Source organism: Salvelinus alpinus, chromosome 11 (assembly GCF_045679555.1).
Source record: "Salvelinus alpinus chromosome 11, SLU_Salpinus.1, whole genome shotgun sequence".
Classification (NCBI taxonomy): Eukaryota; Metazoa; Chordata; class Actinopteri; order Salmoniformes; family Salmonidae; genus Salvelinus; species Salvelinus alpinus.
This window is the reverse complement of record NC_092096.1, coordinates 25,704,454-25,723,467: the sequence shown is the minus strand read 5'-3', so window position 1 is coordinate 25,723,467 and position 19,014 is coordinate 25,704,454. Positions and strand designations below refer to the sequence as shown.

General features: G+C 43.7%; 1 protein-coding gene across 1 annotated transcript in view; it reads right to left on the bottom strand.

Moving 5' to 3' along the window:
- Nucleotides 1-736: 736 nt before the first annotated feature.
- Nucleotides 737-19,014, bottom strand: part of sema3aa (sema domain, immunoglobulin domain (Ig), short basic domain, secreted, (semaphorin) 3Aa) — a 60,777-nt gene continuing 42,499 nt past the window's right edge. Inside the window, exons 10-16 of the mRNA XM_071332216.1 lie at nt 14,890-15,034; nt 10,212-10,431; nt 9,680-9,771; nt 9,248-9,447; nt 4,874-4,941; nt 4,361-4,506; nt 737-4,113 (exon numbers count right to left, since the gene is read on the bottom strand). Coding sequence (XP_071188317.1) covers nt 3,286-4,113; nt 4,361-4,506; nt 4,874-4,941; nt 9,248-9,447; nt 9,680-9,771; nt 10,212-10,431; nt 14,890-15,034 — 1,699 coding nt within the window. The 3' untranslated portion in view covers nt 737-3,285. The remainder of the gene's footprint in view (nt 4,114-4,360; nt 4,507-4,873; nt 4,942-9,247; nt 9,448-9,679; nt 9,772-10,211; nt 10,432-14,889; nt 15,035-19,014) is intronic.

Here is a 19,014-nt window from a genome sequence, read left to right as displayed (position 1 = left end):
TCTTGTGGCTAATCCAAAACATTAACCTCCAGTTTAATTATTCATGGCAAGGGGGTGTTTTCATCGACAAGGAAGGCTGCTTCTTACTTATACAGCATAACATATCAATTACCTTTTTTTAACACATAATTTCTGCCTTTAGTCAATGAAATCTCTCTATGGGCGCCGTGGTCAACCCACTGAAGGATGCGGACAGAGAGCTTGTGATTCTATTTCAGTATTTACTATACTCAGCACTGAGAGCCCACTATGGCTGCGTTTACACAGGCAGCCCAATTCTGATCTACTGCCACTAATTGGTCTTTTAATCAATCAGATTCATTTAGCCAATAATATCACAATTGGGCTGCCTCTGTGTAAACACAGCCGTTGTGATTCAGCACATACCTTAGAACTGAGTCACATCTTCTTCCATGGTCTGGGTTCAGATGGTATCCCCTGGTGAAGGAGTAGGCTTCACTGTCCGTTTTTAAAGAAGATATAATACTGTGTAATTCACCATAATATAATTCCAGTATATATAATTCCAGTTTTTCATCAGCTCAACCTTTTATCTGTGTGTTTGAGCGTGCAAACTGACTGCTCCCAGTCCCACCTGTGACTAAACGTGATAAAATGGCACAATTTGAAATGACTGTACAACACAAACAAAATACATTTTGTCAACTCAGATTCACATGCATCATACTGTACCATATATAACTGGACAGAAGTTAGAAAAAAAATACAAAAAGGCTAAGTTTTACAGGAAATGTTTAATTAGACAACTGAACGCATGCCAGGAAGAACCATGTTACAGCAGGGATATCTGTTCTCTCCTTGTCCACCCTACACACCGTGAGAGACCGGAAACATACCACAAACCACCAGGAAACCTTGCTATCTGCTGTCCATTATTGCAGTGACACATCAGGCTTGTTGTATACTGAAGGGGAAACACATTGTTGTATGAAAAGTTGAAGGTCTTAATACAAGTTTTGGGGTTGGAGTAACATCACTGGGGTGTATTCATTAGCAGACACCATAGCAAAACGTTTAGCTACAGAAAACGATTTGCAACAAAAATGTGCGTTTGTTATTGGACAAGTTCAGGTTAGTCCCTCCCCATTTCGGCCTGTTTGCTTCTGTTTGGTTCCTAGTGAATACACCCCTGGTACATGTTGGCATCTTTGTTTTGGCAAAAAGGAATAATATTCACATCTCTCTTACACATGTTGCCTACAGGACTTTTACCTCTCACAGGAAACATCTAGAGACAATAGAAAAGATGCACTTAAGTAGCATTCACATGCAGCTTTAACTCAGCGTCCTCAGACTACGTTTAGATTTGAACCTTTTCCTTACTAGTTCTTACATAGAAATTCACAGCTAATGTTTTATCAGGTTTTGGGTAGTATTATCTTACATAAAATGAGTATTTGGGATGAACGAATGAAATAGGTGGATGGGATTCCAAACTTCAATGAAAACACCTCCTGGGTAGAAAAATCACCCATTTACGAAAAGACCAGAAGAGACAGAAACATAGAAGAGGGTTTGAGAAACTTGTGCTTATCATCCTGAAGGCTCTCAGTCTGGATACTGTAAAACACACAACAACCCCCTGCTCCCACTCTCAGTCCTTGACAGAGGAAGTCCGTCCTCATTGGTCCGTTTGTGTTTCTCAACGTGCCGCAGTCTTTTTCTTGATTATTGATGAGCCAAAATACCAGAATATCAAAAATAAATGCAACCCTTTCACAAAACAATGAGAAATAAATAATCCGTGGTGTTCTGGTTGTATATATTTACATACATAAAGAGTCGTTTTGTTTTTGTATGTATATGTACAGAATCAATAGGCAGTCTGTTTTCCAGACTGAGCACGAACATATGACTGGATTTATAAGTTCACACGCAACTCCAGGAGAAAGCAAAGAAAGAAAAATAACTTAAAGGGACAGGTCAAAAATTCTACTACGTAATTGTTTACCCCTACAGGGATGCAGTGGTTTGTATGGAGAGAGAGAAGTAAATATCAAATAAAAACTTTCATAGGACTCCTTTAACATAAAAAAAACCTTACATAGCGAGTAACTGGCGAGAAATAGCTTATTCAAATCATGAACATTGATTGACTACGACATGCACAATGCTTTTCAAGCCTTGGGAGGAAGAGAAGCTTGATTTTGCTCCACAGATCACAGGCTATTGTGGATTTTGTCGTTTTATATTGAATAATTCTGTTATTGAACTACAAACAATATGCAGGGCATCGTTGTGGATTGTTAACCAGCTAACTGTGCCCCATTTTAATATGTTTGACGTATAAGACAGTCAAGCTCTATGTACAAGCCCAAAGTGCTCATTCATGAGAGTCGTTGTGAATCGAATCAGTTGAATAAAGTTGAGCCGACGAACTGTATTGTGGGAATTGCAGTTCACTCTCTGAAAATGACTGTGCTTCTTTTGATGTGTTTCGGTTCTAGTTTGCAGTCGACTGGACACATTATTCTTTATCCTTATAGTTCTTCCCGTCTCTATATAGTGGACATCTTCTTCCTTCTGCGCATGTCAACAAGGCCAGTAGCTGACGTCCCTACTGAACTTTAAAGTCTTAATCCCTTCTGAAATGTCTTCTGAAATATCCTGTAGGGGCCATTGTCCAGACTTGTCCAGAGGTCTGAATATGTAACATGTATCATCCTCACTGAAAATTAATGTTTTTAACCCCATCCCAGTCCTATAAGGAAGTAGCGTCTGTACAGGAGGGCTATGTGTCCGCCAGATAACTCGGTCCCCCTTGCAACACGGATCTGGACTACACAGTTCCTCAAATTGTACCCCCTGGGCCACTATATCCACATGGTTAGCATGTACAGTACGCATACGATTCCAGTTTAGCCTCAGTCTTCAATGTCCTGTTAGTCGCCAGTCTTCTCCAAGTCTTCACAGGGTATTTGCAGTGTGTGTGTGTGTGTGTGTGTGTGTGTGTGTGTGTGTGTGTGTGTGTGTGTGTGTGTGTGTGTGTGTGTGTGTGTGTGTGTGTGTGTGTGTGTGTGTGTGTGTGTGTGTGTGTGTGTGTGTGTGTGTGTGTGTGTGTGTGTGTGTGTCTTTTACGTGTATGTTTTAGAGCATTCCATTGGGGCGGTATTTTCCTGTCTACATATTATGTGTGAATGAGCATATGTCCATGACCATGAGTATTGCATTATGTGGGTTCCTACAGTATATCTTTATGGCATAGCAAGTCTATATTTTAATGTACAATATGTGTGTAAGTGTGTGTGTTGCTGTGCGTGTGTCTCAGACACTCCGCGGGGGTCTCTGTTGCTCGTGGGTCCTCCTGTTTCGCCCCTTTTTATTCTCCTGCATCCGCCTCCACTTGGCATTGTGCTGGGGTCCACCTCTGGCCCCACCACCAGGCACCTGGGTTCCCCCCAGGGCACCTTGGCCCTTCTGGGGGCTTTGGGTGTTGGGTGTAGCCTGAGAGTTCTGGGCATTCTGGTTGTTGTTTTTAGGGGCCTGTGCCTGGGTCAGCGTACCCGCATGGTGTTGCACCTTCTGTGGGTTCGTGCTCCGGGGGCTCCCCTCTTTGTTCTGTTGCTGCTGCACCATAGGATGCCCGCTCTGCTGCTTCTGGGCATTGGGTGCACCTGCGCCAAGAAGACTACTTTTAGGCTTTAGGCCTGAGCTTAGAGCTCCGCCGTCAGGCCTAGCCAGACTTTGGTCATTGGTGGTGATGGTGGGAGTTTTCAGACGCCGCTGCTTGCGCTCCTTCCGCCACACACGCTCGCAGAACTCCTCCACGCTGTTCAGGTCAGGGTGGTCGAGGAGGGAGAGGAAATCCCTATACCACAGCTTGTGTTTTGTCGAGTGCCCTGCACCAGCAGGCCCACCTGCACCACCAGACCCACTACCTGCGCCACCAGACCCTCCAGCTCCACCCTGAGGCCCACCAGGCAGCAGCTCACCAAGCCTCTGTGTGGGGATGACCTGGAGGGAGAGGCGGAGGAGGGGCTGGATGAAGCCGTGCTCCACAGCGTGGCATGTGTAGACGCCTGAGTCGGCCTGGGTGAGGATGCGGATGAGCAGGCCCTGCTCCGTGCGGATCACCCTGTCCTCCGACTTGATCTGGAGAGAGAGATGGAGAGGGAAATGAGGGGAGGGAGGAAAGGGAGGGGGGAATAGAAAGGGTCTGGTGGATTCAATATCCACTCAATATGGTTACATTTGAGTGCATGGCCATTTATTATTAACAAACTGAAGCAATTTCGGGTAAGGTTTAGTGTGATTGCAAAGTTATTGAAAATTATTGGGACGTTTTTGAGAATGATGGTGAATAAGACACATCTTGCATGCAGAGTGTGTGTGTACCCACCTCATGTTTGCGGTCCTCGTTGGGTCTTTGGAGCTGCCAGTAGATGAGGGCTCTCTGGGACTTGGGACTACACTCCAGGAACATGCTGCTGTTCTCCACTCCGTACACACTCCTGTCCTCCACATGACCCAGCCCGTCCACGTCATCTTCACAGACACAAGGATAGGGTTACCAGAGAAACACCACAGTGTTTTTTCGTGTGTGTGTGTGTGTGTGTGTGTGTGTGTGTGTGTGTGTGTGTGTGTGTGTGTGTGTGTGTGTGTGTGTGTGTGTGTGTGTGTGTGTGTGTGTGTGTGTGTGTGTGTGTGTGTGTGTGTGTGTCATTGTCATTGTCATTGTAAATAAGAATTTGTTCTTAACTGACTTGCCTAGTTAAATAAAATAAATACAAAGAAAATGTATGGGTTTTATGTGGGCACACGAGTGTATTGGGGTGATGGTTGCATGTCTGCACGCACTTGTGTGTGTGTGTGTGAGATGAAAGCGTAAAATAAAAATCTAAAGTGTTTGTACCATGATGCTGCAGGTCAGAGCACTGGGAGAGGGGATCTCCATTCCTGATGTCCTGGCGTCTCGTTCTCCTATGAAACAACCAAAGAAACATACACATGTTAGATTGTGTTCCCAGTGAGTTAATAAACGTCCTTCACACACAACATATCAACCTGTTTGTGTTGGTCAGGCCACTCACTGCTCTGTTTCCTCAGACTTATTTCCCTCCCCGGTTCCATCGGGAAGGAGCCAGTGATTGAGGGCTCTATGTACTGTGACAGTTCTACCACCAGAGGGCAATCTTAACCAGTGGCACAGCTGACACATTTGTGCAGTACAACTGAAGAACAGAGCAGAACTGTATATTTCACCATCAGTCCTCTGTTAAGTCTGATGCTATTGAGTGGGTGGATAAATAAAAAGAGAGAACATCACTGGCACATTTAAAAACATGTCAACCTTTTGCTTCTATTAAAGGAATGATTCATTGTGATTCATCGTTCAGGGACATGTCATTTCTAAACATGAAACACAGATAGCCTGGGCCTTGAAAATCCTGACTATGTCCTCCACGACTTGAAAGACCCTTTAGTCCATACCGTGTGTGTGTGTGTGTGTGTGTGTGTGTGTGTGTGTGTGTGTGTGTGTGTGTGTGTGTGTGTGTGTGTGTGTGTGTGTGTGTGCTCCATGTACTGTACATGTTCATGCCGATTGCGTGTCCGAGTCATATTATAAGCCCTGTTTTTACAGCTGCGTTGTGGACATTTTCACAACCTGGCTTTGTACTGGCTAACAGATAACATGCTTCCCTGTGCTCCCTATGTGTTTCCTGGTTCTATGGTTCCCTGGTTCATCACCACTAAGATCATAGGCTCTTACGAGTCGTAAAAATCTGAAGGGAGAGAGGGGAGCACAGCCAAAGGTGGAGGTCTCTAGGTCTCGTGTCTATAACCGTACAGGACATTTATATATATATATATATATATATATATAAATAAGAGAGAGAGAGAGAGAGAGAGAGAGAGAGAGAGAGAGAGAGAGAGAGAGAGAGAGAGAGAGAGAGAGAGAGAGAGAGAGAGAGAGAGAGAGAGAGAGAGAGAGAGAGAGAGAGAGAGAGAGAGAGAGAGAGAGAGAGAGAGAGAGAGAGAGAGAGAGAGAGAGAGAGAGAGAGAGAGAGAGAGAGAGAGAGAGAGAGAGAGAGAGAGAGAGAGAGAGAGTTGTGGGATTGGAGGAGCTGCAAAGGTGAAACAGATGGAGGGAGGGGTTCAGGGAGGGAGGTTTGGTTCAGGCTGATCATTCCTGTATTGGATAGTCAGATTGCTCTTCTCACTCTCTCTTGCATTCTTTCTCTCTTTCACAAACACACATGTGCACACACACACTCATGCAACAACTCACACCCGTCCACCCACACACACACACACACACACAAATATAAACAACATGTACACACACCCATTTACCCACCCACACACACACATAAATACACTTCCACATGCATACATCCCCCCCGACGCACACAACCTGCTCCTACCCAACACACACACACACACACACACACACACACACACACACACACACACACACACACACACACACACACACACACACACACACACACACACACACACACACACACACACACACACACACACACACACACACACACACACATACAGACACACACACAGACACACACAGACACACTCCACCACTATTCCTACATTTCCTCCCAAGCAATCCAGTCTGTGGCTGTCTGAACACGTGCAGGGCAGTCCGAGTGCCTGCTGAGCCGAGCCCGGACGTCTGGTTCTCATTTAGCTGGAGAATCAAATATTTGGAGAGTACTGGAGCGCCCCAGCAGCCCTGACCAAGGGTGTATCACCACCCCTCTACTGCCCTCCTTCTGAGGCTGCTAGTCAAATCTCTCATACTTCCCTAGTGTAGATGTTGATCTTAGGGCAGTTTTGTGTTTTTAGACCTGATGGTTAGGGTTAGGATTGAGGAAGGGTACGCTGATCCTAGATCTGTGTTTAATAGAGAGTTGTGCTGGATGGAGGTGGATGGCTGGTAGTGGTCAGGCTAATCCTGCTGGATGGAGGAGAAGGTCATTTGAGGGTGTGTTTGTTCATAGCTCTCGGCTGGTGGGGTGAAGAAGTCAGACGGCTCCTGTTGGCCTATTATTTGGTGTGTGTGGCTATGTGGGTGTTTTATAACTCTTGGCTGTAGGGTGAAGTGGTTCTAACACTGCTACTGGCCAGGACTGTGTGTGTGCGGGGAAGCATGTTTTTAGCACCCCTGAGCTGTGGAATGCACAACAATCACACAAATTGAATGTGTGTACCAGTGTATTTGTGTACATGTACAAAGGCAAGAAAAGTATGTGAACCCTTTGGAATTACCTGGGTTTCTGCATAAATTGGTCATCACATTTGATCTGATCTTCATCTAAGTCACAACAATAGACAAACACAGTGTGCTTAAATTAATAACACACAAATTGTTGTATTTTTCTTGACTATATTGAAAACCTCATTTAAACATTCCCAGTGTAGGTTGGAAAAAGTATGTGAACCCCCTATAGGCTGATGACTTCTCCAAAAGCTAATTGGAGTCAGGAGCTAACCTGGAGTCCAGTCAATGAGACGAGATTGGAGATGTTGGTTAGAGCTGCCTTTCCATATAAAAAACACTCACAACATTTGAGTTTGCTATTCACAAGAAGCATTGCCTGATGTGAACCATGCCTCAAACAAAAGAGGACCTAAGATTAAGAATTGTTGACTTGCATAAAGCTGGAAAGGGAATTCCTCTAAAAGCCTTGATGTTCATCATTCCACGGTAAGACAAATTGTCTCTAAATGGAGAAAGTTCGCACTGTTGCTACTCTCCCTTGGAATGGCCCTCCTGCAAAGAAGACTGCAAGAGCACAGCGCAGAATGCTCAATGAGGTTAAGAAGAATCCTAGAGTGTCAGCTAAAGACTAACAGAAATCTCTGGAACTGAAAAATCTGAAATCTCTGAATCTCTGACATATTTGAGTCTACGATATAGAAAACACTAAACAAGAATGATGATCATGTGAGAACACCACGGATGAAGCCACTGCTCCCCCAAAAAAACATTTCTGCACGTCTGAAGTTTGCAAAAGTGAACCTGAATGTTCCGCAGCGCTACTGACAAAATATTCTGTGGACAGAGGAAACTACAGTTGAGTTGTTTGGAAGGAACACACAACACTATGTGTAGAGAAAAAAAGGCACAGCACACCAACATCAAAACTTCATCCCAACTGTAAAGTATGGTGGAGGGAGCATCATGGTTTGGGGCTGCTTTGGGTCTGAACTGCCTCAGGGCCTGGACAGCTTGCCTTCATCGACGGAAAAATCAACTCCCAAGTTTATCAAGACATTTTGCAGGAGAATGTTAGGATATCTGTCTGCCAATTGAAGCTCAAGAGGATTTGGGTGATGCAACAGGACAACGACCCAAAACACAGAAGTATATCTACAACAGAATGGCTTCAACAGAAGAAAATACGCCTTCTGGAGTGGCCCAGTCAGAGTCCTGACCTCAACCCGATTGAGATGCTGTGGCATGACCTCAAGAGAGCAGTTCACACCAGACATCCCAAGAATATTGCTGAACTGAAAGAGTTCTATAAAGAGGAATGGTCCAAAATGTCTCCTGTTGTGCAGGTCTGTGCAGGTCTGATCCGCAACTGCGTTTGGTTGAGGTTGTTGCTGCCAAAGGAGGGTCAACCAGTTATTAAATCCAAGGGTTCACATATTTTTTTCACCTTGCACTGTGAATGTTTACACGGTGTGTTCAATAAAGACATGAAAACGTATACTTTTTTGTGTGTTATTAGTTTAAACAGACTGTGTTTGTCTATTGTTGTGATCTAGATGAAGATCAAATTGTTTGACCAATTCATGTAGAAATCCAGGTATTTCCAAAGGGTTCACATACTTTTTCTTGCCACTGTATGTGATATGTGGGCATGTGCACACGTGTGCCTAAATGCTTATATGTGGGCATGTGCACACGTGTGCCTAAATGCTTATATGTATGCATACGTCTGTCTGTCTGTCTGTCTGTCTGTCTGTCTGTCTGTCTGTCTGTCTGTCTGTCTGTCTGTCTGTCTGTCTGTCTGTCTGTCTGTCTGTCTGTCTGTCTGTCTGTCTGTCTGTCTGTCTGTCTGTCTGTCTGTCTGTCTGTCTGTCTGTCTGTCTGTCTGTCTGTCTGTCTGTCTGTCTGTCTGTCTGTCTGTCTGTCTGTCTGTCTGTCTGTCTGTCTGTCTGTCTGTCTGTCTGTCTGTCTGTCTGTGTGTGTGTGTGTGTGTGTGTGTGTGTGCATGTACGAGAATGTCTGTGTGTGTGTGTGTGTTCTTACCGCTTGGCGGTAGGGAAGTAACGGGAGCACTCTGTTCCATCCCAGGCACAGTAGGGGTCGCGGGCCAGACAGCACTCAGCGCAAGCCTTCCCGTACACCTCACAGCGGTGCAAAGGCATCTGGGAAACGCCTAGCGCCGAGCCCAGGTACAGCTGTTGCTGTTTGGTGGAAAGCTCCATTGCCGTGATGGGGGTGGGCTCCTGCAGAAAGACACAGTTAGAGAAGATATAACACTCTGATTCATTTAGACAGCCCCCTCATAACTCCCTCTGGGATTTCCCCACTCCTCCCTTTTATTTCAGAGCTAGACATTGATGATGCACCCTTCCCTTCCCAACAAAATGACTGGTGTTCTATTAGACTTCCTTGAATATTTGCCATGTAAATGCAATCAATTATAACCATAAGCAGTTTCCCAGTGTGTGACCGTACCCTGAACACGGTCATCTCCTCCAGGACCACCTCTTCCAGGTCATGCCAGCTCTCTCTTGGGATGGTAACCACCTTCAGGACCGTGCCCCGGTCTACAACAGGAAACATAAGTCAGTATTCAGTTATCTATCTGACCCTAACCACCTTCAGGACCGTGCCCAGGTCTACAACAGGAAACACAAGTCAGTATTCAGTTATCTATCTGACCCTAACCACCTTCAGGACCGTGCCCCGGTCTACAACAGCACATTCAATACACTACAATATAACTGTACAGTCATTCAAGGTCAAAAGAAGGAGGCAACGAATCATTGCAGGATTTCCTTTTTTATTGAAGTTGATGTCAAGGTGAGCTTCGCTCAAGGGGACATTTGCTTGGCTTTTGTGCTCATGCAGCGTAACAACCTTGAGCACAAATCATAAATTCCCTAAAAAAAACATGGACTTTTTTTTATGTAGCATTCAACCAGTTGGATTGCTAATAAAAAAAAAAAAGGATAATCTAAAAATAAATGAATCATATCTCACTGACCTGTTCCAATGAACATGACGTCGTACTGTCCGTCCTCGGCCTCCACCTTGTCCACCACTAGCTGGGAGAACTGGTAGTCCACATCAGTCCTCACCACGATGGGACGACCCCCGATGGGGTGCACGGGGTTAAACATGGCCGGGTGGCCCCGCGCAAAGGTGATCACATCATCAGGGAGGTCCTTGGTGGAGTCAAAGCCCCCAAACGTTTTACTGGGGCACTATGAAGAACAAGAGGCTATAGGTCAGGTTTAATACATCTATGTGTCTGGAACTGAGGTCCTAGTTGGGGCACTATGAAGAACAGGAGGTTATAGAGTTAACAAGTCACATTTAATACATCTATGTGTCTGGAACTGAGGTCCTAGTTGGGGCACTATGAAGAACAGGAGGTTATAGAGTTTACAAGTCACATTTAATACATCTATGTGTCTGGAACTGAGGTCATAGTTGGGGCACTATGAAGAACAGGAGGTTATAGAGTTAACAAGTCACATTTAATACATCTATGTGTCTGGAACTGAGGTCATAGTTGGGGCACTATGAAGAACAGGAGGTTATAGAGTTAACAAGTCACATTTAATACATCTATGTGTCTGGAACTGAGGTCATAGTTGGGGCACTATGAAGAACAGGAGGTTATAGAGTTAACAAGTCACATTTAATACATCTATGTGTCTGGAACTGAGGTCATAGTTGGGGCACTATGAAGAACAGGAGGTTATAGAGTTAACAAGTCACATTTAATACATCTATGTGTCTGGAACTGAGGTCATAGTTGGGGCACTATGAAGAACAGGAGGTTATAGAGTTAACAAGTCACATTTAATACATATATGTGTCTGGAACTGAGGTCATAGTTGGGGCACTATGAAGAACAGGAGGTTATAGAGTTAACAAGTCACATTTAATACATCTATGTGTCTGGAACTGAGGTCATAGTTGGGGCACTATGAAGAACAGGAGGTTATAGAGTTAACAAGTCACATTTAATACATCTATGTGTCTGGAACTGAGGTCATAGTTGGGGCACTATGAAGAACAGGAGGTTATAGAGTTAACAAGTCACATTTAATACATCTATGTGTCTGGAACTGAGGTCATAGTTGGGGCACTATGAAGAACAGGAGGTTATAGAGTTAACAAGTCACATTTAATACATCTATGTGTCTGGAACTGAGGTCATAGTTGGGGCACTATGAAGAACAGAAGGTTATAGAGTTAACAAGTCACATTTAATACATCTATGTGTCTGGAACTGAGGTTATAGTTGGGGCACTATGAAGAACAGGAGGTTATAGAGTTAACAAGTCACATTTAATACATCTATGTGTCTGGAACTGAGGTCATAGTTGGGGCACTATGAAGAACAGAAGGTTATAGAGTTAACAAGTCACATTTAATACATCTATGTGTCTGGAACTGAGGTCATAGTTGGGGCACTATGAAGAACAGGAGGTTATAGAGTTAACAAGTCACATTTAATACATCTATGTGTCTGGAACTGACGTCATAGTTGGGGCACTATGAAGAACAGGAGGTTATAGAGTTAACAAGTCACATTTAATACATCTATGTGTCTGGAACTGAGGTCATAGTTGGGGCACTATGAAGAACAGGAGGTTATAGAGTTAACAAGTCACATTTAATACATCTATGTGTCTGGAACTGAGGTCCTAGTTGGGGCACTATGAAGAACAGGAGGTTATAGAGTTAACAAGTCACATTTAATACATCTATGTGTCTGGAACTGAGGTCATAGTTGGGGCACTATGAAGAACAGGAGGTTATAGAGTTAACAAGTCACATTTAATACATCTATGTGTCTGGAACTGAGGTCATAGTTGGGGCACTATGAAGAACAGGAGGTTATAGAGTTAACAAGTCACATTTAATACATCTATGTGTCTGGAACTGAGGTCCTAGTTGGGGCACTATGAAGAACAGGAGGTTATAGAGTTAACAAGTCACATTTAATACATCTATGTGTCTGGAACTGAGGTCATAGTTGGGGCACTATGAAGAACAGGAGGTTATAGAGTTAACAAGTCACATTTAATACATCTATGTGTCTGGAACTGAGGTCATAGTTGGGGCACTATGAAGAACAGGAGGTTATAGAGTTAACAAGTCACATTTAATACATCTATGTGTCTGGAACTGAGGTCATAGTTGGGGCACTATGAAGAACAGGAGGTTATAGAGTTAACAAGTCACATTTAATACATCTATGTGTCTGGAACTGAGGTCCTAGTTGGGGCACTATGAAGAACAGGAGGTTATAGAGTTAACAAGTCACATTTAATACATCTATGTGTCTGGAACTGAGGTCATAGTTGGGGCACTATTAAGAACAGGAGGTTATAGAGTTAACAAGTCACATTTAATACATCTATGTGTCTGGAACTGAGGTCATAGTTGGGGCACTATGAAGAACAGGAGGTTATAGAGTTAACAAGTCACATTTAATACATCTATGTGTCTGGAACTGAGGTCATAGTTGGGGCACTATGAAGAACAGGAGGTTATAGAGTTAACAAGTCACATTTAATACATCTATGTGTCTGGAACTGAGGTCCTAGTTGGGGCACTATGAAGAACAGGAGGTTATAGAGTTAACAAGTCACATTTAATACATCTATGTGTCTGGAACTGAGGTCATAGTTGGGGCACTATGAAGAACAGGAGGTTATAGAGTTAACAAGTCACATTTAATACATCTATGTGTCTGGAACTGAGGTCATAGTTGGGGCACTATGAAGAACAGGAGGTTATAGAGTTAACAAGTCACATTTAATACATCTATGTGTCTGGAACTGAGGTCCTAGTTGGGGCACTATGAAGAACAGGAGGTTATAGAGTTAACAAGTCACATTTAATACATCTATGTGTCTGGAACTGAGGTCATAGTTGGGGCACTATGAAGAACAGGAGGTTATAGAGTTAACAAGTCACATTTAATACATCTATGTGTCTGGAACTGAGGTCATAGTTGGGGCACTATGAAGAACAGGAGGTTATAGAGTTAACAAGTCACATTTAATACATCTATGTGTCTGGAACTGAGGTCCTAGTTGGGGCACTATGAAGAACAGGAGGTTATAGAGTTAACAAGTCACATTTAATACATCTATGTGTCTGGAACTGAGGTCATAGTTGGGGCACTATGAAGAACAGGAGGTTATAGAGTTAACAAGTCACATTTAATACATCTATGTGTCTGGAACTGAGGTCATAGTTGGGGCACTATGAAGAACAGGAGGTTATAGAGTTAACAAGTCACATTTAATACATCTATGTGTCTGGAACTGAGGTCATAGTTGGGGCACTATGAAGAACAGGAGGTTATAGAGTTAACAAGTCACATTTAATACATCTATGTGTCTGGAACTGAGGTCATAGTTGGGGCACTATGAAGAACAGGAGGTTATAGAGTTAACAAGTCACATTTAATACATCTATGTGTCTGGAACTGAGGTCATAGTTGGGGCACTATGAAGAACAGGAGGTTATAGAGTTAACAAGTCACATTTAATACATCTATGTGTCTGGAACTGAGGTCCTAGTTGGGGCACTATGAAGAACAGGAGGTTATAGAGTTAACAAGTCACATTTAATACATCTATGTGTCTGGAACTGAGGTCATAGTTGGGGCACTATGAAGAACAGGAGGTTATAGAGTTAACAAGTCACATTTAATACATCTATGTGTCTGGAACTGAGGTCCTAGTTGGGGCACTATGAAGAACAGGAGGTTATAGAGTTAACAAGTCACATTTAACACATCTATGTGTCTGGAACTGAGGTCATAGTTGGGGCACTATGAAGAACAGGAGGTTATAGAGTTAACAAGTCACATTTAATACATCTATGTGTCTGGAACTGAGGTCATAGTTGGGGCACTATGAAGAACAGGAGGTTATAGAGTTAACAAGTCACATTTAATACATCTATGTGTCTGGAACTGAGGTCATAGTTGGGGCACTATGAAGAACAGGAGGTTATAGAGTTAACAAGTCACATTTAATACATCTATGTGTCTGGAACTGAGGTCATAGTTGGGGCACTATGAAGAACAGGAGGTTATAGAGTTAACAAGTCACATTTAATACATCTATGTGTCTGGAACTGAGGTCATAGTTGGGGCACTATGAAGAACAGAAGGTTATAGAGTTAACAAGTCACATTTAATACATCTATGTGTCTGGAACTGAGGTCATAGTTGGGGCACTATGAAGAACAGGAGGTTATAGAGTTAACAAGTCACATTTAATACATCTATGTGTCTGGAACTGAGGTCATAGTTGGGGCACTATGAAGAACAGGAGGTTATAGAGTTAACAAGTCACATTTAATACATCTATGTGTCTGGAACTGAGGTCATATGTATTTCATGTTGAGCCGTGTTATAATAAGTATGAAATATGGTTATTGAGGTTATTGTGATGAATACTAATGTTTCCCTTTCGTAAGTCACCTAGTACCTTGCTATAACTATTGATATTCATTACTTCTATAAAACTTGACATGTGTGCCATCAGTCACTTGCTTCTTCCATACGTAAATATAGGTTCTAAGTATCAGTTGTGAGTTACTTGTATTTGTCTATTAGCTTCTAAGTAGCAGCTATGAGGTGCTATAACTTGTCATAACCCCCAAATGACCCCCCTATGACTCACCGTGCCAGGGCGGGGGTAGGGCACCCTCCCCTGGAAGGGTACCCACTGGTAGGTGGGCCCATCTCGGTGGGCATAGGGACCCAGGAAGACCCTCCGGATGTCTGCCATGTTGTACATACACACTGCTGAGCCTTTGAATATGTTACTGTAGAGGGGGAGTAGGGAGGGAGGGAGAGAGAGAGGATGAGAGGAGAGGTAGAGGGAAAGAAAGAGAGAGGGAGAGAGAGTGAGAGAGAGGGGGGGGGGGGGAGACTGTGAGACCAATCACCATCACAACATAAGACAATAACAATATCCAGGTCTGATATTATAGCTTTAGAAGAGGACAGAATCAAAGCTCACCATGACATACAACAGACAGACCAAGAAGAATGTTGTCATCATTTAATGGAGAGGATGCCGGTTAGAAACATGGCTGTGATAGAATCCAGCTTCCAGAGAATGGACAGGAATTTAGGCCGGTTACCAACGAGCAAGACCGTAATTCACCCCTAATGGAACACAGTTGGAGGGAATGATGGGAATGCTGTGTTGCAGTATTCCACCACTGTAGGTATTCCAATGGACAACTCCATAATTTGTTCCAAGTGCTAAAGTGTATCCGTGTGAATCGTAGGGCTGGACAGAATCATTTACAAGAAATTATTCAAGACCTTAAAAATTCCTCTACAATGAATTTAAACAAATCCATACACTGCCATAAAATACAAAAGAATACATTTGAATTGACTAAATGCACATAATACTGATTATTTATGGACAGTAGTTTATTGGTACATCTGAAACTCAACGCTATTCCCCTGTGGCTTGGGTAAAGTAGTGCACAGAGAATAGTACAGAGAATAGTATCACTTGAGATTAGAGCTGGGCGATGTGGAAAACAATCAATTTCACAATAAATTGCCTGAATTGATGCCATAACGATAAATAGAACGTTACGTTTATAACAGCAGTGTTCAACCGCACAAATATTACAAAAATAAAAAAGTGGAAAACATATTTCTTTGCAACAAGGCCTGTTGAGCAAATGACACTCACGGGAGTATCTGACATAGACTTTGGAACAGCAGCTGCGACTCGGCGACCAGTGTGGCGAGTGCCGCTGGCTGTTGAGAGGCTTTCTTGACATGGACATAATGTTTACTATCACATGGCTAACCTTTGTTTAACCGGCTAAACAGCTGCTCTTAGTGAAAATCTTTCTAAAACAGAAAATGGACACAATTCAATGGATATCAATCAACAAAGAGGTAAGAATATGTAGGCTATAAGAATATGTTGAAGGCTAGCTGTATTGGGTGCAGATGACTGAACTGCTCACTTTTGTGTCTGTGCAGGTATTACCTCTTCAATGAATATCCCATAGGCCTCTACATTATGGACAAGATATTTGTATGAAAACCATTATCAAAACAGCTTTTTTCATTCTTTTACCACAAAAGCCAAGGTATGAATAGTGTCGTGTGCATGTTTTGTTAATCATCTGTATAATGACTATTTTTGGGATTCACAGACTTCACTCTCCCTACACCTCTGATGAATATAACAGGAAACCTGTTAGATCACCATGCACTGCAAAATCATTCTGGCTGTGGATACGGAGAACATCAACACATTAACATCAACACGCCAGCGGATACACCCATTAGACTTGGGGCTCTGCTGGGAGTTTACCTCATATTTAGATGTATTAATTCTGCTTTGCTACTAAAATCATAATAAACACTGACAACTACAATATTATGTTATTGTTGTTATTGTTATGCATATTATTATTATTATTATTAATAATAATAACATTAATAATAATAATAGGGTAGGGGAGTTAGTTCAAAAATGTACCCCAAAAGGTTCTTCAAAAGGTTATTCTAGGAACCATTAAAAGGGGTTGTTAAAAGGGGTTATTTGAAGAACCCTTTTAAAGGTGTTCCCAGACAGTTTCAATTTGAAGAACCCCTAAAGGATACTCCAGGAACGATTTATTTTTAGAGTGTACGGCACAAACTGATCTGGGACCTTGGCTACAAAGCACAACCTGGTCTGGGACCTTTTGCTATAAGGCACAAACTGGTCTGGGACCTTTTGCTATAAGGCACAGACTGATCTGGTACCTTTTGCTATAAGGCACAAACTGATCTGGGACATTTTGCTATAAGGCAAAAACTGATCTGGGACCTTTTGCTATAAGGCAAAAACTGATCTGGGACCTTTTGCTGTAAGGCACAAACTGGTCTGGGACCTTGGCTATTCAGCACAAACTGATCTGGGACCAGGCTAGCATATTGTGACAATGACTATAGGAGTTGGCTATACAGCACAAACTGATCTGGGACCAGGCTAGCAGTGATGTGGGGGGCACAGGAGCATCTGTCCACCCAGAACCCCAGATATCAGTAAACCATTAAAGATTAATGGAGGAGCTTTTGTAAAATGTTAATTAAGGAGAAATGTAATTAACCGCTGGGCATACACAAACACTCCAATCTCTGACACGCCTGAATGGTGGACAGACACTAGTGCATATTGAATACACACACACACACACACACACACACACACACACACACACACACACACACACACACACACACACACACACACACACACACACACACACACACACACACACACACACACACACACACACACACACACACACACACACACACACACACACACACACACACCCCACTGGTATCAGTACCATCGATCTATCAGCAGCAGCCTATGGGCCTCATTAAGTGGAGTATTAAAAGCCAGTCCCCTGAATCCCCGGCTCTATTCATCTCTGAAACAGGCCACTTACAAAAACAATTAAACCAGTCTAATTCCACAAAGCCTGTAATTGAATTTTCAAGTGCTGTGTTACACTACATGCATTAGAGATGGTGGAGAGGCACAGGCCCGCACAGTGATTGGTTAAACAAAATGATGGGCCTGTTTTGTTTGTTAACGAGCTTGGCCTCTCCCTCTCTGTCCCTCCCCCCTCTCTCTACCTCCCTCTCTCTCTCCCCCCTCTCTCTCTCCCCCCCTCTCCACTAACCTCTCCTCTCTCCACCCCCCTCTCTCTCTCCCCCCCTCTCCACTAACCTCTCCTCTCTCTCCCCCCCTCTCCACTAACCTCTCCTCTCTCCTCCCCCCCTCTCCACTAACCTCTCCTCTCTCCACCCCCCTCTCTCTCTCCCCCCCTCTCCACTAACCTCTCCTCTCTCTCCCCCCCTCTCCACTAACCTCTCCTCTCTCTCCCCCCCTCTCCACTAATCTCTCCTCTCTCTCCCCCCCTCTCCACTAACCTCTCCTCTCTCCACCCCCCTCTCTCTCTCCCCCCTCTCCACTAACCTCTCCTCTCTCCCCCCCTCTCCACTAACCTCTCCTCTCTCCACCCCCCTCTCTCGCTCTTCTCATTCTCTCTGTATTCATTCTTATTATTAGGTCTGTGATTAATGATGAAGTGTTTGTCCTAATCGTGCGGCGGCGGCTCCAGACAATGCCGCTCGAACACGGCACGCCGAACGCCGCAAGCCGCCTAATCCATCATCTGAAGAAGCACCCCTCGCCACCATTGTTTTTCGCCTCCCGCCGCTTTTAACTCGCTTATTTCATCTCGTACTGCCCAACAGTGTGTACAGTACAATAGAACCACGGCTCTGGAGGCTGCCCCTGTCGAGGTTTGAGCGTCGGCCAGGGAGAGGGAGACGTTCCCTGGGGAGCGAGGATTGTGTCCCCCCTCCCCCACCCCACTACCTCTCCACCACTTAATCAGATTTAGCTCCAAGGTTCCACAGAGTTTTACAATGAAAGGGGACAGGTAGCAGAGAACGGGGAATAGGCTAAAAGGGATTTTAAATTTGAGGAGGAGGTAAGACAAGGTGATGTCTGGCCACCTGTAAGTGGATTAAAGGAGGCAAAAAGGATTTTGTAAAGGATTGTTTAGGGATTATAGAAAGAGAGAGAGGACAGCAGAGATATGAGCTTTGTGTGTTTTAGTAATTTGTCTAGAATGGTTTCACTGTTATACAATACAGATCCCCTAGCAAACATAGCACATAGCAGCGCATGTGTACTATGATCAATAGTAGTAGTACTGAATACACACAAGGGCACAGTATGTTTTATGAATCATAA